This window comes from Emericellopsis cladophorae (genome assembly GCF_022114955.1).
Source record: "Emericellopsis cladophorae strain MUM 19.33 chromosome Unknown NODE_12_length_473309_cov_116_543296, whole genome shotgun sequence".
Lineage (NCBI taxonomy): Eukaryota > Fungi > Ascomycota > Sordariomycetes > Hypocreales > Bionectriaceae > Emericellopsis > Emericellopsis cladophorae.
The window spans coordinates 447,186-473,309 of NW_026250937.1; the positions used below are offsets into that span (position 1 = coordinate 447,186).

The window sequence follows — 26,124 nt, forward strand, 5'->3', positions numbered from 1 at the left end:
CGCAATCTCGTCCTCCCCTGGTTGATTAGTATCTGTTGTCGCTCGTTACATTGATCATCGAACAGGGCGCTTAAGCACCCTCCTCGTCACCGATGCGGATGCGACCCTCGGCTCCCAGGCCGTTTGACCAGTAGCCGCCAATGTCGATGTTGGTCTCGGGAATCTTCCTGTGCGAGAGCAGCAGCCACGTGCCAAAGACAGGCTTGGCCAGGACGTCCAGGATAGCGTAGGCAATGATCTCCGTGTCGACAGAAGCGCGACGCGCGCCATCAGCGACACCCCAGACACTGTTTCGATTAGCCGACGATTCTTAAGCTACTGAATGACAAAACTTACATAGGGTAGGCGGTCCAGAGAATCAAGGTCAATACGGCGAGACCGCCAAAAAGCTTGGACACGCGGTCACCCTTGGCGCGGACCATGTTGGCGCCGTGGACGGCGACGTGCCAGACGACGAAGAGGTAGGCGATGCAGGCAATGGCATACCATCCCCACTTCTGGACCGTGTTCTCACGGCCGTATGCAGCGAACAGACCTCCAAGAATCATGATGAGATCGGCGACAATGGCCATGAGGGTGTGGGCACCATCGATACCAGCAAGGAGGCAGAGGTCGAGCAGCAGGAGGGGCGTGGTGATGCTCCAGTCGACGTAGCGAGCCCAGTAGACCTCGCGGCACACGTCGTGGTGGGTGTCGGGGACGTGCTTGTGGGAGTCCTTGACGGAGATGCAGTGGTAGCTGGTGGCCTGGCCGCTGGCCATGGCAAAGTACGAGAGGGCCGCAGTCAGGGTGATGATGGTCGTGATGACATGGTAGAGACGACGCGCCACGGGGACGTTCCACGAGCGGATGGTGAAAACAATGGACGCGATGAGCATGATGACAAAAACGACCCAGAGAGCCTTGAAGCCGGCCTGGCCAGCACTCTGGAACTCGGTCGGCGTCGCTGCGAGCATGGTCAGCTGCCGATGCACGGAATTGGAGGAGACTGGGGATCAATGGGACGTACGGATGACCGTGGGCATGGGCTTGATGCCATGGTCGCCGTGCTTGCCGAGGGTATCCTGAATATCTTCAAACATGGTGGTAGTATTTCCTTCCTGCTTGCTGTAATGATGCGTGGGAGAGGTTAGTTAGAGCAAAAGCCCAGCCTGCACTGCGCAGGGAGAGGCGGCCATTTAAGGGATGGGGTTGGAGCTGGAGCTGGCCATTCCAGGGTGAGTTCATGGACGTCATCCATTCATGATATTATGACGGCCATGAAACCTTCTCAGCCCAACGCGGCCGTCTTCCCCGCAGTTACTGATCATGCGCAGAACAGCCCAGATCTTGGAATAGGTCGCACATCCCAGCGGGGATCGGCTCGCTTCATTGGCTCGCTCGAGGCGAGCGAGCAAGAGTTGGCAACGTCAGAGTGACTTGACTTGACTGGGCCTGGGCCTGGGCGACGAGAGCTTAGTAGAGTTTCGGACTGGCCTCTAACGATTCACGCAAGTCACAACCACCCACGTACGTACTACTGACTTCCAACGACGATCATCGGGTGATTGATTTCCATTGTCGGTCCCAGTACTATAGACGGGATTGGCCGATAGCTCCGGCGTGTGCTTGCTCTCAAGCTTGCTGTTTGGTCTGTGATCGTGTCTCGATGGGGGTGGGTGCGGAGGGCTGTGCCAAGCGCTCACACTAGATCGGGGAATCAATTGGCTTGGCGAGTGGAAGCTTCGGCTGCAGGGTTCGGGTTTCTTAACTTCCTGTTCATCGTGTTCATCTAGCAGCTATTCCGTATTATATGTATATCTACGCAATGTACAACAAATCGTCCACGTCCACCACTTGGCCCGTTGCTATCGACTTGTTGGCCGCAATGCCCGTCAAGATGGACGCTGCACCATCAACATGGCTCGCCTGGAGCGCTCTCGCATCGTCGCCCGTGATGGCACCAAACAGGTCCCTCAGAAGGAGCTCGTCACCTCCGCCATGCGCGCCCTCACCGTCCTGGATCTCGACCTCGACCGGCTTTTCGAAGAGCCTCCGCAGGGTGACGGTCCGACTTTCGAGGCTTCCCTCCGCTGCCTGTGCGCCACCAGCCGACACGTAGCTGTTCTCGACAACCTCGACTTCGAGCCTTCCGCCCGTTCCGTTGATGCTCACCCTGAACCCTTCCCAGGGCGCGTAGGCAGTGAGTGAGTACGTCAAGGACGCGCCATTGCGGTACTTGACCAGGACGCTCATCGTGTCCTCAATGTTGATCCCGTCGCCAAAGACACTTTGGTCGCGATAGTATCCATCCTCGTGCTCCGCATCCAGATAGAGGGCCTTGAGCTGCTCATTGTCCTTGAGGTGCAGCGCAAACGGATCGTCCTTGGCGCAGGCACTCCCATGCGCCCGCGAGTAAAACTCCTTCTTCCCTCTGCTCTCCGCGTTCTCCTTGCCGTAGAACTTGAGGTCGCCCTGCGCAAACACCGTCTTGGGTCGGCTCTGCAGCCAAAAGTTCACCAGGTCAAAGTGATGCGTTGACTTGTGCACAAGCAGCCCCCCGCTGTTGCGCTTGTCGCGATGCCAGCGACGGAAGTAGTCCGCGCCGTGGCTCGTGTTCAGCATCCACTCAAAGTGCACGCTCGTCACCTTGCCAATCGCGCCCGACTGGAGGACCTGGTAGATCTTGGTGTTGTGCGGGGCATAGCGATAGTTGAAGCTCACGCGGACCTTGCCGTCGGTACGCTCGACGGCGCGGAGGATCTCGTTACACTTGGCCACGTCGACGGTCATGGGCTTCTCGCTCAGCACCGTGCACCCCAGCTCCAGGGCGCGGACAATGTAGTTGTGGTGTGTGCGGTCGACGGTGGTCACAATGATCTCGTCCGGCCTTGTCTCGGCTATCATCTTGTCGTAGTCTGACGCGAGATACGTTGGCACCTCTGGGTGGCCAAGGGCCTTGATTCTCGAGTTGGCATAGTCGAGGCGGGTCTGGTTGGTATCGCAGAACGCAACGAGAGACGATGTATCTTTGTACGTCGTGACAATGGCCGTGTAGAAGAAGATGGCCCGGCTGCCCGTGCCAATGAGGGCATACTTTTTGGGGGAAGGTGCCATCTCCGGTCTGGTCTGGTGATAGCGATGCTGTACTCCTCCAGCAAGTGCGGCGAATCGCTGTTTAACCGAAGGGCGCGTTTTATCATGATTTATATGAAGCCACACGCTCGGTGCCCTTTCCCACGTTACCGAGAAGCTGGAGTTTTTGCTCGTTCCTCATGCCTGCGTGGCTGCGGAGAAGATGGGGCTCCAGGCGTGGGGTGGATATTGGAGGCCGATCCAAGCAATTGGCCACGGGTACGGACTAAATGAAGCGAGGATGAGCGTTTGGCCCGTTGTCGGCGACAACAGAGTCTATCTCTTCGGGATTATTTTCCCTCCAATCATACTGAACAGACGGTGATTGCGATAGCTTCAGTCTGACACGAAGATGAAGCCGTAACAGTACCTACGGTAGCTACTAGCGTCATCCTTGGCTGTGGAGGTTTAAGCTACCCAGATGTACTCCGTAATCGCATCGCCCAAATAAAGCCTAGACTCCTCTGCTCAAGAAGCTTTCATATCGAAAGGTTTGTAAACCCCGTAGCAGTGCACACCGGTAGACTGGCGAGAACCGGAAGAAAAAGCAAAAAGTTTAAGCGAATTCATAAAAGAAAAAGAATAATCGACATTGGCCTGATTCGAACAGACGCTCCCGAAGGAACAAGATTTCTAGTCTTGCGCATTAGACCACTCTGCCACAATGCCTTTATAGATAAAAGTATGGAGCAACAGTAGGTGCTTATTAACCCTGATTTTTTGCCTCTGGATACAAAGCCCCGCTAGCAACGTCATGGCGCTGACTCGTGCGACGACGCGCACGATTTTGGAATGAACATCTTCATCTTCCATCAGTCATAATGTCGCACTCATTACAAGGCACCTTGCCACTAAAATACAGCTGCCTATCGCCGCGCAGCGAGTCGACTGGTCACATATTGATTCTTCTGAGACATCTTTTACTCGACACTGGCCTGGTCAGCCGCTCCCAGAGCTCAGCATCGCGATTCACCCCCAGACTCGTGAGCGGAAACGGTGGATCACGCGTGTCAGTTGACCCCACGCAACCACCACTTGCCTGCACGGCCGAGATCCCATGCCGACCAGGTCGGTTTCTCCATGCCATGAAAGCCTGGCATCTTCTGATCAGCTCACTTTGCCTGGCTTAACTATGCTCTCTTATTTATCTCTTCACTCTTGACCTTCTACCTTGAACCTAATAACTACCAAAGTTAATTCGATCTCTGCCACACCGTGCCTCGGCTCAGCGCACGGATTCTGGCGACCCCACGCGCATGCACACCGACAGGTCTCTACGCAAAGAACCATGGCACTGGCGTAAACGCCACATCATCCAGACACAAACAACCAGAACCGGAGTAGCTATTCATTCCTCCATTCGACGGCCGGGAAGCAGTCACCATGGCTGACTTGCTCGTCCCGGCGTCCTCGTCGCCTGCCGTACACTTCAAGACGCTGCTGCACTCGTCCACGCCTCGAAGTGGTGGTACGCAGCCGAAATCGTTGCGGTCCTCCAAATCCACACCGATCCTCCGCGATGGTTATCAGGGAGCCATTCTTCGAACCGTCGAGGGCGTCAACAACCTGCTGCTGTCGTGGAAAGATGGCTTGTCTCCGAAAGAGCGGGAGGAACGACGCATGCGCGAGCAAAGGCGCCAAATTCTGTGTGAGCGCATGAAGAATGCCGACACCCTGGAGCACTGGAACGCGGCCGCCAGGGAGCTGGACGAGTTGGAAGGCAACGATCTGTGGAAGCTGGCCGATGCGACACCCAGCGAGAGCTACAACCCAGGTCTGATCGCCGACCGTTTAACACAGCTGGAGGACGCTCGCACTGGCAGCGACATTCACCGGATGATGCATCTTGTACGGACAGCGCTGTGTCGTGATCTCGGCGGTATGGACGATGTGGACCTCTATCGGCATTCGTACGTGGGTACGAAAAGACTCATCGAACGGTACGTCGAGTCGGCGTTGGCGACAATCGACACGATCGTCACACAGAGCACCTCCGACAAGTCATTGGAGCTTCGAGGCCTCCTCGAGGGCATGCTCTTCGCGAGGCAAAGCTTTGGACGCAGCGCGCTGCTGCTGTCCGGGGGCGGCACCTTCGGCATGGCCCACGTTGGTGTACTCAAGTCACTCTTTGAGGCCAAACTACTGCCCCGAATCATCTCAGGAGCCAGTGCCGGCAGCATCGTCTGCGCAGTTACCTGCACTCGCACTGATGAGGAGCTGCCTGCCTTGATGCGCGAGTTCCCCTACGGCGATCTGGCGGTGTTTGAAGATCAGGACAATAGAGATGGCATCCTGGGCCACCTTCGCCGACTCTTGACCGAGGGCAGCTGGTCCGACATCAAGCATCTAACCCGAGTGATGCGGGAGTTGACGGGCGATATCACCTTCCAAGAAGCCTACAATCGCACACGTCGGATTCTCAACATCTGTGTCTCCACCACCTCCATCTACGAGCTGCCCCGGCTGCTCAACTACATCACTGCGCCAAACGTGATGATCTGGTCAGCAGTAGCGGCATCGTGCTCGGTACCACTTATGTTCAACGCATCACCGCTTCTCGTCAAAGACCCCGCTACTGGCAAGCACTCGCCTTGGAACCCCTCGCCCCAACGCTGGATTGACGGTTCGGTCGACAACGACCTGCCCATGACGCGGTTGGCCGAGATGTTCAACGTGAATCACTTCATCGTCTCGCAGGTCAACCCTCATGTCGTACCATTTCTGTCAAAAAATGACTATCTCTCTCCAGAGAGCCGCCAGCACTCCAAAGCCAGTGCGCGGGACGATATGGACTGGATGTACACCCTGACCACTCTCGCCAAGGAAGAGGCTCTGCATCGGTTGCAATTCCTCGCCGAGTTAGGCATCTGGCCGAATCTGGTCACCAAGTTCTGGGGCATCCTGGGCCAGCGATACTCAGGAGACATCACCATCCTGCCGGAGATGAGCTTGCAGGATCTCCCCAACCTGCTCACCAACCCCACGTCCGATTTCATGCTACGCCTGTGCCACGCTGGCGAACGTGCGACGTGGCCCAAGCTAAGTCGCATCCGGGACCGCTGCTCGATCGAGATGGCTCTTGATCAGGCTGTACACCGCCTACGGGCCCGTGTCGTGTTCTCCGAGGACGGGCAGGATCTGCAACCGCAGCATCAGAGCTTTGGCAACCTCCTGCGTCGTCACAGCGGTAACAAGGCAAACACGCGGAGCCGTCGACAGTCGGGCGGAAGTCTGCTGTCCGCGGCAAACCGTCGCGCCCTGCTGGAAGATGGTGCCCACGCGGAAGAAGACAGCACGCGAGAGCCGTACGCCGACCCGCATCACCCAACACTGAGGCGTGCCAGTAAGAGCCACGTGCAGGTGAACCAGTACAAGCGGCCAGGCACAGCGGAGCGAACCAAAACATTCACGACATTGGTCGATTCCCCCAAAGACTCCATCAAAGGAACCGCTGGGGCATCAACTGGGACATCGCCAAGGCCGGAAACCAATGTTGCGTTTCTCACCTCGACGGAGGATGTCGACACTAGCGAACCAGGTCCTTCTAGTGACATGGACATTGGGGAACCCTCGACGGACGAGACCGATATGGAGCATTGGCCGTCCGTGGACCCATATGGGCATTCGACGATGAAATGTTGAATGAGCACGTCGAATATAGAGCGCTAGCATTTGTACATATGACTCCCCATTGAGCTCACAATTGTGCCCGTGATGTTACATCCTGTTGCCCATATTCACATGCACGGCCTTGATCTGGGTGTATGCTTCCAACCCAGCCTCTCCTAGTTCGCGTCCAATCCCACTCTGCTTGACGCCGCCAAATGGGACGCGAGGGTCGCAGTCCTGCGTGCTGTTCACCCAGACCATGCCGCTCTCAACCTGCTCCGCGACACGGTGCGCTCTCTCCAGGTTCTGCGTGAACACCGCAGCTCCCAGGCCGTATGCGGAATCATTGGCCAGCCTGATAGCCTCGGCCTCGTCATCGAATGGGCACATGGCAACCACAGGTCCGAATATCTCCTCACGCCAGATCTTCGCTGTGGGCGGCACATCAACAAAGACGGTGGGTTTGACAAAGTATCCCTTCCCTGACCCGTTGACATCAACCTTCCCACCACCACCCGTTGCGACCTTGGCCTCCTTCTTGCCATGCTCAATGTACTCCAGAACCCGGTCAAATTGCTGCTTGGTGACCTGGGGACCCTGATACGTGGACTCGTCCCACTGAAGGCCAACTTTGCTGGTCTTTTCCACCTCTTCGACAAAGCGTTGCACGAATCTCTCGTATACATCCCTCTGGACAAGGATGCGGGACGTGGCTGTGCAAATCTGGCCCTGGTTGGACATGATCCCCATGTGCGACCACTTGACAGCCTGCTCGAAATCACAATCACTAAAGACGAGCAGCGGTGACTTGCCGCCTGTTTCGAGGGTGATGCTCTTGAGCGTCTGCGCTGCCATGCTCATAATCTGCGTAGCCGTCGCCGTGGACCCCGTAAAAGCGACCTTGTCCACGAGAGGGTGCTGCACAAGTGCCGGTCCAGCCTCCTTCCCGTGGCCGTTGATAAAGTTGACCACGCCAGGAGGGAAGCCCGCCTCCTTAAAGAGCTCGCCTAGCACCAGGATGCTCAATGGGGTCTGTTCCGCCGCTTTGAGGACGACTGTATTGCCGCTCGCCAGCGCCGGGCCGAGCTTCCACGTCGCCATGGCCAGCGGGTAGTTCCAGGGGATGATCTGCGCGACCACGCCGACGGGCTGGCGGAGGGTGTATGCGAATTTGTTGGGTATCGAAATTGTCTGGCCATGCACCTTGTCCGCCCATCCGGCGTAGTACCGCATGACGCCAACGGCCTCGGTGAGGTCACCGTCCAATGCGTCGTGGTACGTCTTGCCATTATCCCACGCGTCAATGGTGGCGAAGATGTGCTTCTCGGCCTCGATGAGGTTTGCCAGCTTGTTGATCAGGACCCCGCGATCGCTGCCGGACATTTTCCTCCAAGGGCCTTTATGAAATGCATTGTGCGCAGCTTGCACGGCGAGGTTGACTTCGCTTTGGCTCGCGGCTTGCACGGTTGTGATGATTTGCTCCGTACTGGCCTCGCGTGAGTTGGAGCTGTCCGGTGCATACGGGGCGCGACTTACGCAGGGTCAATGGAAGTGATGGCTTGAGCTGTGCCATTGACGAATTCGTTGTTGATGAACAGACCAGTAGGTTGCGCCCAAGATCGCCCGTTGGGAGCTCTCAGCTCGACCGACGTCGCGCCATTCAGCAGCGCAGCGCGTCCGCCAGTGGAGGATCCGGAGAAGGCAGCGCGCATTGACTGAATGGGGCGGTAGATTGAGTTTCGCATGAGAACAGATGGCAGAAATGCGGGATTTGGTGTTACTGAACGATGCGAAGTGTCCCTGGAGTTCGGCGAGGAAGCTGAAGCTGAGCGTGAGCATCGGTGGTCCCTCAGTGTGGACTGTGGGGCAAGTACGATGGGCAACACTTTGAATCCAGAAATCTCGGACAAAACACCGTCATTATGTCAAGACCGATTGACTCTGGTGTAAAAGACAGTATCTATCTCCAGATGCCCCTTTACAACTGTTTCTAACTTTGTCGCTGATCGCCCCCTACCGCCAATGGGCAGAGGGGTGTTGAAATGATTCTAGCTGCACCATTATTACGCGGGAAAGAGCCATTCTGAACACATCAATAATGTGGGAGAATCAACCATTGAACGACATGAAATCATTCAAGTGCCAGCGGGCCAATTAAACAACGCTGTCAGGGAAGATGTAGCCTCATCGTTGGCGTACCATGCCTCGGGCTGGCTTGTACCTTCCTCATCAGCATCCCAGGTACTCCGTACCTGTACCAAGACGTGCACACACACGTCTAAGGCAGTGCGGGTTTCAGAGACGGTCAGCGACGCGATGGCTCGTAAAAAGAACATGGTCTAGCTCTCAAGAGCAAAAGGCTTAGGCCCCTTCCCAAGGATGAATGACGTGGACCTCTCCCGACGCCCTCTTCAGCACCAGCACCAGCGAGTCGATGCTAGACAAGAACTTTAGGTAAGCCGATAGTGCCACGCAGTACCTCCTATACTCTTCATCCCGTACCAGGGTGGTATACAGCATGGACACGCCATTCTTCAAGCGCCGCGACTCATAGAATCGCATGACGAGCGGCGTGGGCAACCTCTCCGGCAGGGCGGACCCCGTCCTGAGCGCCAGCTCGACCAAACTAAGAACAGCCATGACATCGCCAATGGTTCGCTCCTCCTGGAACCCGGTAATCTGACTAAATCGTTCTTGGAGCTCATTCGGCATTGAAGTGGACAGATTGAGGCGTCGCCGCAGTGCCTGGTTGACATGCTCTAGCTCTGCCCGGGCATCTCCAAGGTCAACCCGATCGAACGGCGAAAGAGATATTTCATACTGCAAGTAGGCTATCGAGCCACTCAGCGAGAGTAGAGTATCGGCGACAGTGATGGAAATTTCCTCAGCCATTGCGCCCAAGGGACTTTGCTGATCAGCATGGCCCCAGTGTGACAGGAGCAGAGCGTAATGGTCCGCCAACGTCCCCGTAGTGTTCGACAGAGTATCACACACATACCGCGTAGCAGACAGTGATTTTGGAAAGATCTGGACCACGGCGGCTACTAAACAGCCAATCAACACGCCTGCCAGTCGCTTCCAAAAGGCCTGGTACCCAACTCCAGGAAGGCCATAGAGTCGCAAGTGGTCATGTCGTAGCTGAATCCGATAACGAGACAGAATGTGACACCGAAGAGAATCGTCGCCTTGACATAGACAGGGAGTAAAAAGATACGCAGCCAGAGAACGATGGGCAGGGCGACGGCTGTAGTGGCTGCCAGTCCATAGGGATTGTCTGTTCCATCCCCAGAACCAATGTACCAGACCAGCATGCCAAGTACGCCCCCTGCGATGGTACCCACGACCCTGGTAAGGAGGGAGAAGGCGAAGTCGCTCATGTAGGTGAGAATGCACAATTGTGCGGTAATGACCACCCAGATGCCCTTTTCGCGGTAGAAAAACCCAGACGAATGCGGGATGACAGAAACAATCGCCGTGACCAAGGTCACCACGACCATCCGTAGAGCGAACATGCCCGGCACGCCAAAGAGCCAGTCCCGGCTTTGAATGATGACTCGCGTGACGGGACTTCTCCGGGCACTGGTACCCTTGTATCCCCTTACCAGTCGTAAGTGCCTGACGCCTCCTGAGCGTGGTCCCCGACAGCTCCATCGTCCGAGTCGGGATCAACACGCTTCGACGTCTGGGACTCATCAACCGCGTCAGATGAGTGCAGGCTAGGGGCCGAGTGCTTCCCGAAAAAAAGCCAGGAAAACGCATATTGAAGCTTCGAGGGCCATCATAGTCGATGCTTGGTTCGCAGCTCCATTAGGCGCAGGATGAATTCGAGCAACTGTTGGGTTCGTCTCGCTGTGTTGAGAATGCGCTCCTCTAGGATCATACCCAGCACGATCCCCCTTAGGTTCGGCATGTGCATGTCATCCTGCTTTTTGAGCTCGCCACTTTTGTTGAACAAGTCACTGTGCGCCTCTATTATGCCTTCTGTAACCTCCACCACGCACCTGTCCGTTAAATGCTGTATTGTAGCAATCAAGTCGCCCAGCTCGCTTTGCAACTCGGTGAATGTCTGCTGCGAAGGCACTCTGAGCCATCGACAGGAGTTTACGGTCCTGAGACATCGCACTGTCAAGGCGATGGATTGCGATGTGACTGAAAATACTTCGCTTGTTGGATCTCGCAGTAACTCAAACGCCCGATGATGCCTTCCGTCCACTTCCGGGTCCCTGAGTGCATACATGAGTTCAGCGGTGTCGGACAACTGTCTGTGTCCCGCTTCGTGATGCTCGTGCTTCTCTTGGCTGTGATCCTGTCGGTACTTCTCGAACTCGGCCTTTTTCTCCGCTGCGTGAGCCCAAGTGATATGGAGATCAAGCAGCGAGAGTCCCGCTACCATCGCCTCTCTGATGTGGCCATACAAAGCTCTCACATCGTCGGTGTTCCATCGTTCCCGGGACATGTCAAGAGGAAGGAAAGCGACAAGCGGCCCGATGGATTTGTACAACGAGACCATGTTTAGACGTGTAGTTCTGAGTTCCTCCATGGGCAGCTCTTCGTCTCGAAGACCTCTCCTCGTCAGCTCGATAGGTTTCTGCATGAGACTGACGAGTTTTCCGAGAGAGTCGAGTACCGCGTACGAAGTTGATTGTGGAAAGAATAGCAGGCAGCAAGTGGTGCCCAACGCGGTACCGATCGCGCCAGGTTTCACCAGAGTGACCGCCAAGTCAGCTTGGTATGATGGTAGGCCCAGGCCAAACAGAATGAAGAGATCCATAGCAACGGTCCCGAACATTTGGAAGAAGAAGAGCTTTGGGTTGGCGCATCGCAGGCGTGCCAGGACATAGATGAAGATGAGCCCCATCACAAAGAAGATGGCAGTGACCTTTGCGTTCAAAAAAGTGCCCGTCGTGGACAAGTATTTGCGCTTCCCACGCCGGATCCTGGCCCGCCCTCCGAGCGGCTTCCGCAGCTTTTGTCTGCAAACTCGCCAGCAGAGCCTGTCTTTCAGACTCTGACCGCACAGAGAGGCCACACTTCATGGCGAGAAGACCCCATGCCCAGGCAGCACACATCCCCAACAGCAGCGAGAATGCTTGGAGAACGTGCACAAAGAGTATGGTCGCCGGCGGGATGACCAACAACACAAGCGCACTGAAAAAGGTCGCAGGTCGCTTGCCCAATGTTGGTCAGGGCCGGTTGGATGAAGATCAGAAGAATCGCTACCCAAGCGGCCACCCAGCAGCGAAACAGTATCTTCAAATCATGAATGTTGAAGTGATCCAGCCATGCCGGCAGCGTCCGCTTTCGTGAGGCGGAGGCTACAGACGACACAGGCTTGACATCGGGGCTCGAGTCCTGGCGAGACATTGTTCACTCAGGCATGGTGTGACTGAGGCTTGAGACGTGTTGGCCGTGCGGTATGGCACGCTGGAGACGCCAATGCCGCGTCGCGCGCTTCGATAATCAATTATGAGGACATTCTGGTAGCGCGAAACAAGGCCTCAACGGAGCACCTGAGCGATGGAGTCCTCGCAATCACATGGCCATATTGTTTGAGCTGCTGTCGCATGTAGAGTACTGAGGCATAGACGATCCGCAGATAGGGTATAAGCACTTGTAATGCTGGTAGTGCTTTTGAATGTCTTACCTTTCTCACCTCGCCGTGAAACGGGGTTAATAGCACGTCAATATCTTAGATGGATTTGTATGGTATACATTTTTTAATAGCGGCCAGAGTTCTATCAAATTGGCCGCATGGCCTAATGGTTAAGGCGCTAGATTTCGGCTCCGATTGTCATCTCTAGAGATTCCAGGTTCGACTCCTGGTGTGGTCGTTTTTTTTTCTTAAATTCAGTAGTGTTTGCGAGCATCCGGTCTATCTGTTCTTTTATCTCTACTAGTGTATTGATAGACGTCAACGAGACATGCGTTACGATGGGTGGTCGCCCATAACAAAGCTTCGATGTCTCGAAGAACCTTGAGTCACTTTACTATATAGGGATCGCTTCACTGATAGTAGCATTCAAGCATGAAAGGGAAAGAGGTTTTCATATATCCATGCAGACTTAAATCCACTTCCAGATTTGATTACTCAAACTGTTACATGTCAATGACAGAGATTCAATAGAGCCACCTTTCTTGAAAGTGAGGACTTGTGAGTTCAGGGTAGCTCACGGAAAGCACCCGATCAACGCAAGGCTTCGGACATGGCAGGCTTCGCCAAAGCGCCTTCTTGGTAAGCCATATCTTCTGGTGTCTGCTGTGTCTGGGCGCAGGCCGGGTCGGAAGCTTTTGATACAAGCACGACAGGCCGAAAGCCGGCCCATCGGGGCGTCCAGGGTGCGCTCCACCCTAGCTTGACGCCAACCTTAAGTAAATCGTCCACCTGTGTTAGACCAGGAACTCAATTCTCGAAGACAGAAAGGACGCCGGCTATCGGATGAGCCAATATTGCGTCAAGACATCAAATGATTGTTTCACTACTCGGCCCGCACCAAGCGCAGGCCAATAGGTGCCGCGGGGCAGCACGCAATCGCGCCAGCTGGACCCTTTCTTGAGAGTTGATGGCAACCGCCGGAAGCTGGTGAGGGGCAAAATGGAAGAAGCTCGAATCGCGGGGTCCAGTCGCCCGCTCCAACACGCGTTCCATGGCGAGATGATGTGATCGATCTGGCTGCGCTCACTGTCGTCCCGTTTGGAAGGGGACTATAAAGAGCTCGCACACACAACCTCCTTCTCCAGTGTCCTGTCTTTCCTCCACCCGCCTTTCTGCCATCCCCAAGAAAGTCATCATCATATCCATCAACATGTCTCAGCCCGCCCCTCTCCGCCTCGGCAGCGTCGCGCCCAACTTCCAGGCCAAGACCACAGCCGGCGACATTGATTTCCACGAGTTCATTGGCAACAACTGGGTCATCCTCTTCTCGCACCCCGAGGACTACACCCCCGTGTGCACCACTGAGCTGGGCGCCTTCGCCAAGCTCCAGCCTGAGTTCGAGAAGCGCGGCGTCAAGCTGATCGGTCTCTCTGCCAACACCATCGAGTCGCATGAGGGCTGGATCAAGGACATTGATGAGGTGACCGGTGGCAAGGTCACCTTCCCCATCATTGGCGACAAGGAGCGCAAGGTCGCCCTGGCCTACGACATGTGAGTAGTCATGCTGGATATGACACGGGTGTCACTGCTAACGCGAGACCAGGATCGACCACCAGGACGCCACCAACGTCGACGAGAAGGGCATTGCCTTCACCATCCGCTCCGTCTTCTTCATTGACCCCAACAAGAAGATCCGAACCATCCTCTCCTACCCCGCCTCCACCGGCCGTAACGCCGCCGAGGTCCTCCGCATCATCGACTCTCTCCAGACCGGTGACAAGTACAAGATCACCACCCCTATCAACTGGGTTCCTGGTGATGACGTGATCGTCGCGCCGTCTGTCAAGAACGAGGAGGCCAAGGAGCTGTTCCCCAACTTCCGCATTGTGAAGCCCTACCTGCGTTTTACCCCCCTTCCCAAGGCGTAAGAACGAAAAAGGATAAAAAAGCAAACAGTCGAAGATGGAGTTGGCGGAGGAATGATACCTGAGGCGTGGCCTACCATATAACATCTTCTATGTCGTTACGATAATAATGAGCACCATTGACAAACTCATGACGTGAAGCTGGTCTGCATGCCTCACGCCAGATTTGATGAGCACCGGCGGTGATTACTTGCGGTCGTAATCAGGAGCACGGATATCAAGGAGCTTGCTGCTGGCCGTTCACCGCTTCCCAAGCATTCCACGTGGCGGGTCTAAGAAGACGAGGTTAAGGCCTGGTCCGTACTTAAGTACCAAGTTCGAAAGATTCCAGAATGTCAGAATCCACTGTCAATACATGACCTCGTTTCTATCCGCACGGGTGATGTAGGACTAAATAGGACTAGATTACTGCGTCATCTCCACGTTGTCATCTCCGGCATGTTTCGAGTAGAAAGGGGCTCACGCGTATCTACGCGGAAACCAGACACGATCTCACAAGAACGAATTCGTGCTGCACCACGTATTTTGTCTGTACCACCAGGCTTAGCCTGGTTCTGGTGGCACGCAGCACGTCTGAGGCCCAAAGAACCAACATTTTAATAATTGTCAGCGGGCGGGAGATATCCCATACCCCTGGGCAGATATTGACAAGCTTGGCACCTATGGGAGGCTCACCTCCACGTTTTTCGTCACGCCTTCCACGTCGGACGATAATCGCAATTAAAAGCCTCGGCGGCCTACTGGGGTCTGCACTTTCATCGCAGGGTATCTGTTTCATTGCATTGTTTACTGCTCAAACGAACAGGCATGTTCTCACACGATCGCAAGTAAGAAAACGTCCACCAACCCCCGCTAGCCTATTTCTGTCCTTTTCGTGGCTTGTTACCACCAAGCCTTTTCTGTGGGCAGTTTTGCTGCTGAAACGTGGCACCTCACTAACAGTGCTCCATCGATCCCCGAGGTACCCATTCCACTGGGAGTCTCCTGGACGGACTGACCCACCCTTCACCGCGCTGAGGAGCTGGCCCTGATTTGGACCACCGCAATCATTCGGCGCTCAAACCTCATGTGGTACTCTCAGCAGCAATTATCCCGACGCAGAACGAGCCGTAAACGGTGAGCGACCATAACGTCCGAAATACGACCCTCATTCTTGCCAGCCAAGGCCCAGGGGTGGCTTTGATCGTCAAGCCACCGTTCCCCAGTCAGCGACCATCTACCGAACAATCCAGGGGATCACCACGCATTTGCGATCAGCGCCTGCGAAAGAACAGGGCTCCATTGTGCTCGATACCCCGAGAACAGTCTGCCCGCAGACTGATCCGGCTGTCCGCGACTCCGGGTACACCGAGCCTACATCAGCCCGCAATCGAGACGGTACGTACAGACGGTCTTATATTCACTGCACATTTTTGGGCTTTGGGACGTGCCAGCGCACGAGATAAGAGCGGAAACAATACGGCGGAGATCTTACAGACTTCTTCTAAGAAGCAAGGACTGGCCTGGCGGCCCTGCACCGGCCTGTGGTCCCCGGGCCCCAGCTTTGGCCCTGGTGAAAAGTGACACTTGACAGCCTGGCAGGCCCAGCGGTCAAGTAGCGGGCCCCGGACCCTCCCTCTGGGACGTATGCTGGGATTCTGGGAACCTGGAATTCAAAGTCCAGTCCCGGGAATCGAACTGAGCCTGTCAGTACAGACACTTTGCGTGCCTGAGGTCCAGCTATCAAAACCTCCGTGGGCTGCGTATGAGCTACAGATCGTACTGTACCTTACCGTACTGACTCTACCGCCGCCTGCCTGCCTGCCTGTCACCGCTGCATTCTGCTGGCCAAGTCGCCGTTCGCCTCTTGTCTCGCTGCCCACTTGCTTGTCAGGAGGAGAAATAAGAATGGTGACATGCATGAGCCCATGCTCTGCTTCCTGCCCCTTCTAGCTCTCCCTCTCTTCTTTCTCAGTTTCGCATTGCTATTTGCGTACGCGGCGGACCAAACATGTCGCAGCTAACCAACCAGCAGCAGCAGCAGCAGCACTCTGCGTATGCGGCACAGCCGACGACCGACCTCTCCCACTTCTCCGACTCGGAGCACGAACAGGACAGCGACGACCTGCCTCCTCTCTCCTCCGGACGATACACCCCTGACATCTTCTCGGGCGTCTATCGCAGTTTCAAGAAGTTCCCCACGGGGAAACTTGGTCGCAAAACGTCGCGCCTCAATCTCAAGAGCAGCAACGACGGCGGTAGATCGGATTCGCCTGCTGACGGCGATCCCCGCGACACATCTCCGCAACATTCGCAGCTACAGCATGCGAGACATTTGAACCAACAGCGACAGAAACCGCTTCCCGAGCCACCCCGTGCATCCAGTCCCGTTGCAAACGAACTCCCAAGCCACATCGAACGCCTCCCCGAATCGAGGCTCGATTACCGACCATTCAATCGCGCCATGGGGGACCACCAGCCGTCTCACCAGCAGCAGCTGGACATGAGCAGCAGTGTGAGCAGTCTGGCGAGCTTCAGCAGTTCACGGACAGATGGAGGTTCTGGAGAGGAGGAGACGCAACAGCAGGCCGGTGCCTCGAGGAGCAATGCGGGCACGCCTGGCCCCTCACCACAGGGCGCCCAAAGGTCACAGCAGCCTTCGAGCGGCTCCAACAATTCTGGGTCAGCGCACCTTTCTGGGCTGATGTGCAATGTGCATCGGACCACCGGTCGCGAGCCTCGGCCCTTGGTGGGTGCTACGACAACGGTCCTGGGGGATAAGCTGTACGTGTTTGGTGGTAGAATCCTGTCCAGGAGTCGGCCTGCTCCCTTGACCTCGGACTTGTACGAGCTCGACCTCATCCGCCGGCACTGGACGAAGCTCGAGACATCGGGTGATGTGCCACCTCCTCGATATTTCCACTCCATGTGCGCTTTGGGTGATACCAAGATGGTGTGCTATGGTGGCATGTCACCCGTGCCAAATCAGCCGCCGCTCACCGATGCTTCGCAGCAAGCCGAAGTCACAGTCATGTCGGACATTTACGTGTACGACGTGAATACGCGAAAATGGACCTTTATACCAACGCAGGATCCTCCTCAAGGCCGCTACGCCCATTGCGCTTGCATCCTGCCGTCGTCCGCCACCTTCTCTTCCCATCGCGCCCCCTTTTCGGCACTGCAGAACAACCCTTCTTCCAACAATCCCAATGAGGGCCGCATTGGCGTAAACATTGATGGTTCAGGCGGCGCAGAGATGATTGTGGTGGGTGGCCAAGACGGGTCAAACCATTACATTGAACAGATCAGCGTCTTCAATCTCCGGAGTCTGAAATGGACATCAACACAGCCTCTTGGAAAGAGCTGCGGCGCCTATAGGAGTGTCGCCACGCCTCTACCAGCCGCTGTCACTGCCAAAATCGGCAAGGCATACCAGAACGGAACACAGCGGGAGGCGGCCAGCCAAGAGGCTCGGGACGCCAGCTCGTCCATGCTGATCTATTCCAACTACAACTTCCTGGACGTCAAGTTGGAACTGCAGATCAGAACGGCCGACGGGGCCCTGCATGAGAGGCCCATGTCGGGCACGTATTCCCCTCCCGGGCTCCGGTTCCCGAATGGAGGCATCATTGACACGTACTTTGTCGTCAGCGGGACATATTTGACCTCCTCAAAACAGGAGTACGCACTATGGGCACTGGATCTGCGGACGTTGACGTGGAGCCGGATTGACGCGGGCGGCAGCGTGTTCAGCCAAGGCAGCTGGAACCGTGGCGTCTTGTGGAACAGGAGAAATACTTTTGTTATCCTAGGGAACCGGAAGAGAAGTCTAGTGGACGATTACAACCATCGGCGCATCAACTTCTCGAATGTCTGTATGGTGGAGCTGGAAGCGTTTGGATTCTACGATAACCCGAGAAAGTCAGCTCCCATGTCTGGGTTCATCTCCGCAAGCAGCCCCTATTCCGGACCAGGTCTGAGCCTCACACGCAAAGCCGGCTACACGGCCGGAGGCAGGGCACACTCGCGGGCAAGTGAGGAACTGGGGGAGAAGGCTCTGGGACTGCGCGAGATATCAGACATGGACATCCTTTGCTTTGGAGGCGAGCGTATCCCCATCAACTCCAGGGTCGTCGCCCGTCGATGGGGGCCTTACTTTGTGCAACTGTTGCGCGAGGGGACCGCAACGCAAGACGGCAGCGATTCTATCACGCTGCGCTCGGGACTGTCGAGCAACCCTCTCCGGGCATCGGCCATCACCATCACCCCAAGCACGCGGTTGCCTGGCGAGTCCGTTGGCTCAACTATCCAGTCGTCGGGGGCGTCTGTGTCTACAGCTGGCACCGGTATTTCCGGAGCTACCACAGCTGCTGCATCGCAAGATGATCTCAGCCCAGGGGCCATCAACAGTGCCCCCACTCCGCGTTCTTTGGCGCCAAACTCCCGGCCTCGATGCCTCTACATGCCGCACTCCTACCTCACCATCCAAGCCCTCCTTCACTTCCTCTACACATCCTCGTTGCCCGCGCAGTCGTCACCATTATGCACACCTCAGATTCTGTGCTCGCTCCTTCAGCTTGCCCGGCCGTACCGCATCGACGGCCTTCTAGAAGCCGTTGTCGAGCGTCTGCACTCGCTCCTCGATTCGCGCAATGCGGCTGCTGTGTTCAATGCCACGGCCATGGCAGCAGGAGGCGGTCGCGGCATCGACGGGTCGCTCAACCCCAACTTCTTCGTCGACCACCTCGACCCCACGAACGATGCCATGTCTACATCGGACTTCAGCCTGAACCCTACCACCAACGGCTCCGACCTGGCCGCCCTGTCGATCAACACCGATGTCCGACCGGCCAGTGATGAGATGAGCAGCGCGACGTCAGCTTCGGGCTCAGAGTGGAGTGCCGGCGAGCTCAACGAGCGGTCGAACCCTCCCCCAGTGTGGGAGGGAGAGCTGAGCAGTGTCATCGGCTTGCAGAAGCGTGGACTGCGGGGTTTGATGGAGGGCAGGAGGATGAGAGAGCGGACGGGCACTGGGACTGGTTCAGCACCGCCCGGCGCTACGATGGCTTCGGCCCTACCAGGGCAGAGGGGGCTTGGGCTAGGAATCGGGCCTTGACTATGAAAAGAAGACGGGAGGAAAGGCTATGTGTTCGTCTTCTGAATTTTGGAAGGGATTCATGATTGAATGCAGCTGAGGTCGACAAAAGCGTGTATGTTGAAATAGATGGGTGAACGTGTCCTATGGTAAGCGGTCTTCTGGGTCTTGGTATATAACTTCTTTCTCTCTTCCAGTTGGACCTTCACGCCATGAGAGATGGACACATTCAAATACGACGATTGCCATTGCTTTTGGGGAAAAAAGAGTCCGAACCTACACGCTACAGACACGATGAGAATCACAGGACAGGGAGTCGCTTCTACAACTTCACCCTTCCACCCTCGAGCTCACGCCATTCCTTATCGCCAAACCTCCTGTAGCCATCGGTAGCCAACCAGTACAACTCTCCCAGTTCTTCCTCTGTTGCTGGGTCCGGCTTCACACCAGCCTGACGCAAGAAATGTTTCTGCTGCTTGTTTGTGCCTGTCGTGTGCGCACCTCCGGGGTCACCCTTCACCACCCGGAGGAACAACGGCACCGCGTACTTGGGAAGCTGGCTACGTGTGTGCTCTGCGAGTGAACGGAGAGTTTCGTCGAGAGGAGCGTGCTGGTAGAGGTAGACCGCGGCACAACCCGCTCGTCCGTCGTGATGGGGCAGCTCCACGCCATAGACGTTGGCTTCCTTGACGGCAGGATGCATGCCAACGGCCTCGCTGACCTCCGAGGTGGACACATTCTCCGACTTCCAGCGGAATGTATCACCGATCCGATCGTTGAACCAGATCCGGCCCTCGGTATCCCAGCGGACGACGTCGCCTGTGCGGAACCACGCGTCGCCTTCCTTGAGCACGTTGCGCATGAGCTTCTTGGCGTTGGCCTGGGGATTCTTGTAGTAACCCTGGAATCGCTTCGTTGGATCATCTGAGGGCAGCTGGAAGAGCATTTCGCCAGGATCGCCGCGGTTCTTGACCCTTCTGCAGAGTCCTGTCTTGGGGTCGCGGGCTGGCTCCTCGGTAGCCCAGTCCACCTCCACCACGGCGATGGAGCGAGACATGAGGAAGTCGGTCAGCCAGCCTGTGCGACCCATGGCGCCGGCAGTCAAGTCATTGGCGCACATGTTGATCAGCGCAGCTGTGCCCTCGGTGGCGGCATACATCTCGCCTATTTCGTCGACGCCGAAGCGATCCTGGAAGCGACGCCAGACGTCGGGACGGAGACCGTTTCCATACGCCAAGCGAACCTTGTGCTTCTTGTCGAGGTTCTCGCCTGTCTTGGTGTCGATCTGGGGTGGCGCGGCGACAAGGTACCGCAGCGTCTCGCCAACGTACTGCAACACTGTCGCCTCCATCTCGCGAACATCACTCCAGTAGCTCTTGGTGGAGAACTTGCGACCCAAAGCCTGAGTACTCCCTGCGTGGAGGACAGCCAAGAAAGAGAGGACTGCGGCCGCCGAGTGGTATAGAGGCATGGATGTGTAGACAATGTCGTTTTTGCCAATGCGGAGAACGCGATCGCCAATGCCAGCACCACCGATGCACTTGCTCCAGGAGACGATGGCGGGCTTGGGGAGACCCGTCGTGCCAGAAGTGTAGATCAGGATGGCCATGTCGGCGTAGTCTGCCTGAGAGCGCTGCTCGTCGGGCAACCGGTTCGGCGGCGCAGCGAAAGCTTGAGCTTCGGTCTCGGGCGTGAACGTGACGAACTTGACCCCTGGATTCTCTGCCTTGACGTCATCCGTGACATTGTCCTCCACGGCTGGATCGACCAGGCAGAGAGATGTCTCGGCCACCTTGATGCAGTGGGTCAGCGCGTTGCCGGTGAGGTTGTAGTTGATGAATGCCGGCTTGGCACCGACGGCCCACAGAGCAAACCAGACAAAGATGAACGAGTCCGAGTTCTGAAAGTCCATGGCCACAATGTCTCCCGACTTGACACCCAGATTCTCTTTCATCCAGGTGCCGTAGCGCAGAACCCGGTCGTACACCTGCGCGTAGGTGTGGCGTTTGCCCTCAAAAAGGACCAGGTTCCTATGTGCGTGGCTGCGCGACTGTGCCCATTCTTCAAGTAGGTAGAACACATTGAGACGGTCGGTTTTCATGCGGTAGAGAGTTCGTACGAGCGCGGTGTACTGGCCATCCAGGACGCGCAAGTCATTCCACAGGGCGCCGCGCGCATTGACGTAGGCGAGAGCTGCCGCGGCAGCTGGAGCAGCGATAGCAAGAGGCACTGATCAGTCAGTCAGACCCTGCAAGCTCTCTGAAAGGTCGGAGGAACTGAATGGGGGGATATTGCGACGTACCTGGCATCGTTGGCGAATACTATGGCCTACAATTACAGTGTCAGGGGGGTAACGATGTGACTGACAGCTCGACTTTTGAAAGCAAGCAAGAGATGAGGCTTCTCCTCGAGGATCGACGCGACTAATGGTAACCAACCTTGGATGTGCGGACCCTTGGGCACTTTACATGGCCATTGGAACTAAACTGGCAGGCTCAGCCTCGACTCTGACGCTACGGCCGTAGACAGCAGAAAAGGAGGAGATGCCTCGGCAGCGTGCGCTCCGACGTCGATTGCTTGAGCTCCCAGTCTGTGGGGAAAAGCAGGCGAAACGGAGGACCGCACATACCCAAGTCTTCCTGTCCTGGCGCGTACGGATACTTGAGCACTCACCGGGACTGGCGGTATCACGATGTACCGATTCGTGCATGAGTCCGCACAACGGATACCCCGCATCGTGCCCGAAGCGCATACCCAAAGTGGACAGGGGACATCTGGGGTAAAAGCCACTCAAGGGCCAAGGCAAGGCAAGGTAAGGTGAGTTCTTGCTGTACGCATCGCTGGCGGCCGGTGCGTTTTTACCCGAACGGACGCTATTGAGCTGCCTGCGCTCGTAGTTTTGAGGTTGGCAACCCGGGCTTTGGGCGAGGGACGCCATGGCATGACCGAGATGATACATGTGCTACGTACAAGGCGAGCTGGATCAATCGTTTCAGTTCGACAAATACTACCCAGCGCTTGTAGAAAGCCTCATAGATTGAGGGGTCAAGAAAAAGGAAATTTGTTCCTATTCAATACTGCAACCTTGCAAAGCTCGCCGTGCAGTGCGCTCAAATTCACCTTTGTCGCTGCATCAGCCATGGACGACGCCACAGCCCGCGGGTACTGCGCCACACCAGACCCCTGACGTGGACTTCGCCCTCGCGACACGGATTGACGAGGGCAAGTCAAGCTTCACCAACCACACCATGAGCGCGGCCCCTTCCGAGAAGTTGCCTGACGGCAGCGTGAAGAAGGCAATCAAGCTCCCGCCCAACGAGAAAGGTAGTGATGTGCGGCGTCGGAGCTTCATCGTGCTCTCCTTCTGGGCTGTTGTCGTCATGCTCGGGCTGCCCTTTTGGTGGTACACGACCAGCATCTACAGGGCGAATCTACCACTGGATCGCATGCTCGAGTGGGCTGATGGCAAGGCATGCCAACATATGCTCCCTGTGACCGTGGCCTTTGAGGCTGAGGGACTCGCGGCATCCGACGCCCAAGAGCTGGCTAGGTTGACGCAGGGCATGCTGGATCAACAAAGCGATCTTGTTGCACACCAGATACGACTGCAGCTGGGCCATACCGAAAATGCGGCTCTTGCACTCCAGTTTACGCCAGGCACACAGATGGGTGCTACGTTAGATTCGAGAGAAGCTTCTCTGAAAATAAACTACCCTTCTGGCACCACCATGTCCAATCCGTCCGACGCAGCCGCCCTTGCGACCTACCTAGCCCAAGAGCTCCGCGCAGCCTTTGCGGAGGAGCGCGCCATCATCTCGCATCTGTTGAACCAACCGCTTCAAAACCAGAGCCCCGAAACGATCGAAGCCCTCTCCAAACGAACGACGCGATCGATGCGATATGCCTCGACTTACCACTTGACCTTTTCCCTCTTCACGGACGGGCCGAGTCCGAGCACTTGGGATATCGAGGAGGCAGTCGACCAGTATATGCGTCCTATGCTAGACATTCTGCGCCCCATTCACAACTTCACGGTCGATACTCAGCTACAGCTGTATGCAACACCTGGTGTGCAGTCGCAGGTGCTATCAAAGGAAGATCTGTCGTCCTTCATCAACGCGGCCGAATGGCCGCTTTCGCCCTCAATTGGCGGTGCACCTACTGTCAACTTTGTGCTCTTCGTTGGGAACCAGACAATAGGCAATGCTGGGTCAGACGCTACGTCACAGTCCTGGATGATACCCCAGTGGGGCACAGTCTACCTCTTGCCTCTGTCCGACTCGACTGCACATGTCGATAGCGAGATTCTGAGGCAGCCAATGCTCACTTTCGGCGGGCACCTTTTGACTCTTCTGGGCACCCCGCAATCTGGCTCTTTGCCCCTACGTTTGTCGACGCTGACAAGGATCAGGTCTCTTGACCTCCTTCTACGTGCCTCGTCGACCCTTGGCTCGCTAGCACGGCTCTCGGTCTCGTTGCCGTCTATCTCAATCCCGCGCACTGTCGCTGACGGAGTGGCCGCCAGTCTAGAGCACCTCGAGAAGGCATGCGCCAACCTGGGTGGTCCAGAGGGTCTCTACCATGCGCGCATCGCCGGATCCGAAGCAGAGAAGGCATTCTTTGAGAAGAGCATGGTTGGGCAGCTCTACTTTCCGGATGAACACAAGATTGCCGTCTATCTCCCACTCCTGGGGCCCGTTGGCGTTCCTCTGGTGCTGGGCTTGATCAAAGAACTAAAGGGGTGGAAGCAAAGAAGGAAAGACGCAAAAGAGACCAAGGACATAAAGAAGCAATAACGAGCCCTGTTTACAAGCGTTCATAGCCAATTTACCTTTTTTAAGAAGGCTACGCGCCTCTTCTGACGCGTTCATATGCCACGGTGCACCAAAAGCCTTGGCGGGCGAATGACGTCGTTCGCCGAGGTTCCAACAGTCAAGCTCCCCTAGAGCGCGAGTGACATTCACACTTATGTACTTTTTACCCTCCGTCGCCCTCGCCATGGCATTAGAAAGATGCACATCCCTGAACCGACTCTGACATTGACTATTCCAAGCATCCACGACTCCCTGCCACTCAATTGCCGCATCTACCACCCGCTCGAGCCCAATGCGCGCTACGCAGCAATCGTCGCGCACCCCTACGCACCGCTGGGCGGCTCCTATGACGATCCAATCGTCGAAACGGTCGCCGCCTATCTGTTGAGACGAGGTTTCATTGTGGCCACGTTCAACTTCCGAGGCGCGGGCACGGGCAGGACGAGCTGGAGCGCGCGCCCAGAAGTTGGCGACTACACAAGCATCGTCGGGTTCATAGTATACTATGTGCATCATTTGTTCCACGGAGATGGTTTCCAAGGGGCAGGAAGAGCCCTGCTGATGGGCGGGTACTCGTATGGTGCCATGGTGACGAGTCAGCTACCTCCGCTGGAGGACTTGCTCTTGACCTTCGCGACGCCGGCTATCGAGTCGGCCGCCGCGCAAATCCGGTCCCAGGCAGAGACCCTCGCAGCGCAACAGCGTGATATCCTCCATGCACACTCCCGAAAAAGTCTTCGGGTGGGAGAGGGGGGGAGTCCGAAGAGAAGGAGCAATGACAGCGCTCGATCACGCTCGATTTCACTCGACGAAGCGGAAGATAAGATCCGCCATTTGGTAAACAAGACAGTCCACAGACGAGAGGGTTCGAGAGGCCAGTCGGGTTCGACAAACAGTGCCGCCAGCGTCAAGATTGCATCAGTCCCAGATCTGGCGCTGCCACGCCCTGCCTATCTTTTGATCTCGCCACTTCAGGGGTTCGTCCTCAACTTGGCGACCATGAGGCGATTTACCGGCGAAGAGGCAGCGGAGCAGAAGCTGAGAGAGAATCTGACACTGGCAGTGTTTGGCAACGGTGACATCTTCGTGGCGGCGAGCCGATTGCGGACTTGGGTGACGCAAATGGAGGATGGGGACAGTCTGTTCCGAGGGCAAGAGGTTGATGGCGCCGGTCACTTCTGGGTTGAGCAAGGCGTACTGAGTACGATGATGAGCCATGTCGCCAATTTCGTGAGGATGCTGACCGCTCCATGAACACAAGTTCGTTTGCCGAGGGCCCTCTCTACTGCCTTGGCCTACAACAATTTGCAGCGCCGGCTCGCCTTCCTTCTGCAATGTTAGGTCTGATCATGCATAAGCAGTGTCGGCTATAGCTCTCCTGGTCTCATTTGCGGGCATTGTGGCCCTTGATGTATAACATGCAGGACATCCTTTGCTAAAAATGGATACCTTCCGATCTCAAGTGATTTGAGGAATGCCTCGCTGGGCTTCTATTGAAGGGGCGCCTACGCGTCATGCCCACTGGAGTTGCACCTGAGCAACTTGTTGACGGTGGCCGGAGGCTAGTGCTCGCTGCCGGTTCACCTGTGATATAGGCGGGACGAATCGTGGTGACCTGGATCTGCATCACGAGGTCTGTTGCTGTGGCCACGTAGTGCGAAACCTCTGCCGCTCGAGCGGTGACCGTGGGATGCCATCCCAGTGTCGTCCTCAGTCGGTATGTGCCACTATGCATCTTACCATCAAGGTACGAGCGGGCCATGTTTAAATTATCAAAATCAATACGACTAACGTGATTGATAAGCGAACCGCCCAGACAAGCGAACCGCCCACTTTCCTAAATCCCTATAATAAGATCTTTAATTAAAACACAATAGATCATTCGATCAGTTCAAACTAATCGCTATACTCATCTCTAGATAACGTGATTGATAAGCGAATGTCCCAGACAAGCGAATGTCCCACAAATCGCAACACCACGAACAAGATCGTCAA

The 26,124-nt window shown here is 56.2% G+C and overlaps 11 protein-coding genes across 11 annotated transcripts; 5 read left to right on the forward strand and 6 right to left on the reverse strand.

The window, feature by feature from the left end:
* Positions 1-70: 70 nt before the first annotated feature.
* J7T54_003672 (putative opsin protein) lies at positions 71-1,082 on the reverse strand (the record flags this gene model as incomplete). The annotated part of the gene is made up of 3 exons (XM_051505179.1): positions 71-287; positions 337-946; positions 1,010-1,082. The coding sequence occupies 3 exons, from the start codon at positions 1,080-1,082 to the stop codon at positions 71-73; spliced, it is 900 nt and encodes a 299-aa protein (XP_051363515.1).
* A 718-nt stretch (positions 1,083-1,800) lies between these two features.
* J7T54_003673 (putative oxidoreductase-like protein) lies at positions 1,801-3,096 on the reverse strand (the record flags this gene model as incomplete). The annotated part of the gene is made up of 1 exon (XM_051505181.1): positions 1,801-3,096. One exon carries the CDS (start codon positions 3,094-3,096, stop codon positions 1,801-1,803), a length of 1,296 nt encoding a protein of 431 aa, XP_051363516.1.
* A 1,401-nt stretch (positions 3,097-4,497) lies between these two features.
* J7T54_003674 (Lipase-like protein) lies at positions 4,498-6,756 on the forward strand (the record flags this gene model as incomplete). Its single annotated transcript, XM_051505182.1, has 1 exon — positions 4,498-6,756. One exon carries the CDS (start codon positions 4,498-4,500, stop codon positions 6,754-6,756), a length of 2,259 nt encoding a protein of 752 aa, XP_051363517.1.
* Positions 6,757-6,831: 75 nt separating this feature from the next.
* Positions 6,832-8,435, reverse strand: J7T54_003675 (uncharacterized protein; the record flags this gene model as incomplete). The annotated part of the gene is made up of 2 exons (XM_051505183.1): positions 6,832-8,209; positions 8,260-8,435. The coding sequence occupies 2 exons, from the start codon at positions 8,433-8,435 to the stop codon at positions 6,832-6,834; spliced, it is 1,554 nt and encodes a 517-aa protein (XP_051363518.1).
* Positions 8,436-9,084: 649 nt separating this feature from the next.
* J7T54_003676 (uncharacterized protein) lies at positions 9,085-9,435 on the reverse strand (the record flags this gene model as incomplete). Its single annotated transcript, XM_051505184.1, has 1 exon — positions 9,085-9,435. The coding sequence occupies one exon, from the start codon at positions 9,433-9,435 to the stop codon at positions 9,085-9,087; it is 351 nt and encodes a 116-aa protein (XP_051363519.1).
* Positions 9,436-9,779: 344 nt separating this feature from the next.
* On the reverse strand, positions 9,780-12,087 carry J7T54_003677 (uncharacterized protein; the record flags this gene model as incomplete). The annotated part of the gene is made up of 5 exons (XM_051505185.1): positions 9,780-10,263; positions 10,326-10,439; positions 10,725-10,832; positions 10,959-11,696; positions 11,873-12,087. 5 exons carry the CDS (start codon positions 12,085-12,087, stop codon positions 9,780-9,782), a joined length of 1,659 nt encoding a protein of 552 aa, XP_051363520.1.
* Positions 12,088-13,526: 1,439 nt separating this feature from the next.
* Positions 13,527-14,244, forward strand: J7T54_003678 (Mitochondrial peroxiredoxin-like protein; the record flags this gene model as incomplete). Its single annotated transcript, XM_051505186.1, has 2 exons — positions 13,527-13,867; positions 13,920-14,244. 2 exons carry the CDS (start codon positions 13,527-13,529, stop codon positions 14,242-14,244), a joined length of 666 nt encoding a protein of 221 aa, XP_051363521.1.
* Positions 14,245-16,231: 1,987 nt separating this feature from the next.
* Positions 16,232-19,336, forward strand: J7T54_003679 (uncharacterized protein; the record flags this gene model as incomplete). The annotated part of the gene is made up of 1 exon (XM_051505187.1): positions 16,232-19,336. The coding sequence occupies one exon, from the start codon at positions 16,232-16,234 to the stop codon at positions 19,334-19,336; it is 3,105 nt and encodes a 1,034-aa protein (XP_051363522.1).
* Positions 19,337-19,637: 301 nt separating this feature from the next.
* Positions 19,638-21,624, reverse strand: J7T54_003680 (Fatty acid transporter protein-like protein; the record flags this gene model as incomplete). Its single annotated transcript, XM_051505188.1, has 2 exons — positions 19,638-21,544; positions 21,618-21,624. 2 exons carry the CDS (start codon positions 21,622-21,624, stop codon positions 19,638-19,640), a joined length of 1,914 nt encoding a protein of 637 aa, XP_051363523.1.
* Positions 21,625-22,563: 939 nt separating this feature from the next.
* On the forward strand, positions 22,564-24,111 carry J7T54_003681 (uncharacterized protein; the record flags this gene model as incomplete). The annotated part of the gene is made up of 1 exon (XM_051505189.1): positions 22,564-24,111. The coding sequence occupies one exon, from the start codon at positions 22,564-22,566 to the stop codon at positions 24,109-24,111; it is 1,548 nt and encodes a 515-aa protein (XP_051363524.1).
* Positions 24,112-24,327: 216 nt separating this feature from the next.
* J7T54_003682 (uncharacterized protein) lies at positions 24,328-25,383 on the forward strand (the record flags this gene model as incomplete). Its single annotated transcript, XM_051505190.1, has 1 exon — positions 24,328-25,383. The coding sequence occupies one exon, from the start codon at positions 24,328-24,330 to the stop codon at positions 25,381-25,383; it is 1,056 nt and encodes a 351-aa protein (XP_051363525.1).
* Between the last annotated feature and the right edge of the window lie 741 nt (positions 25,384-26,124).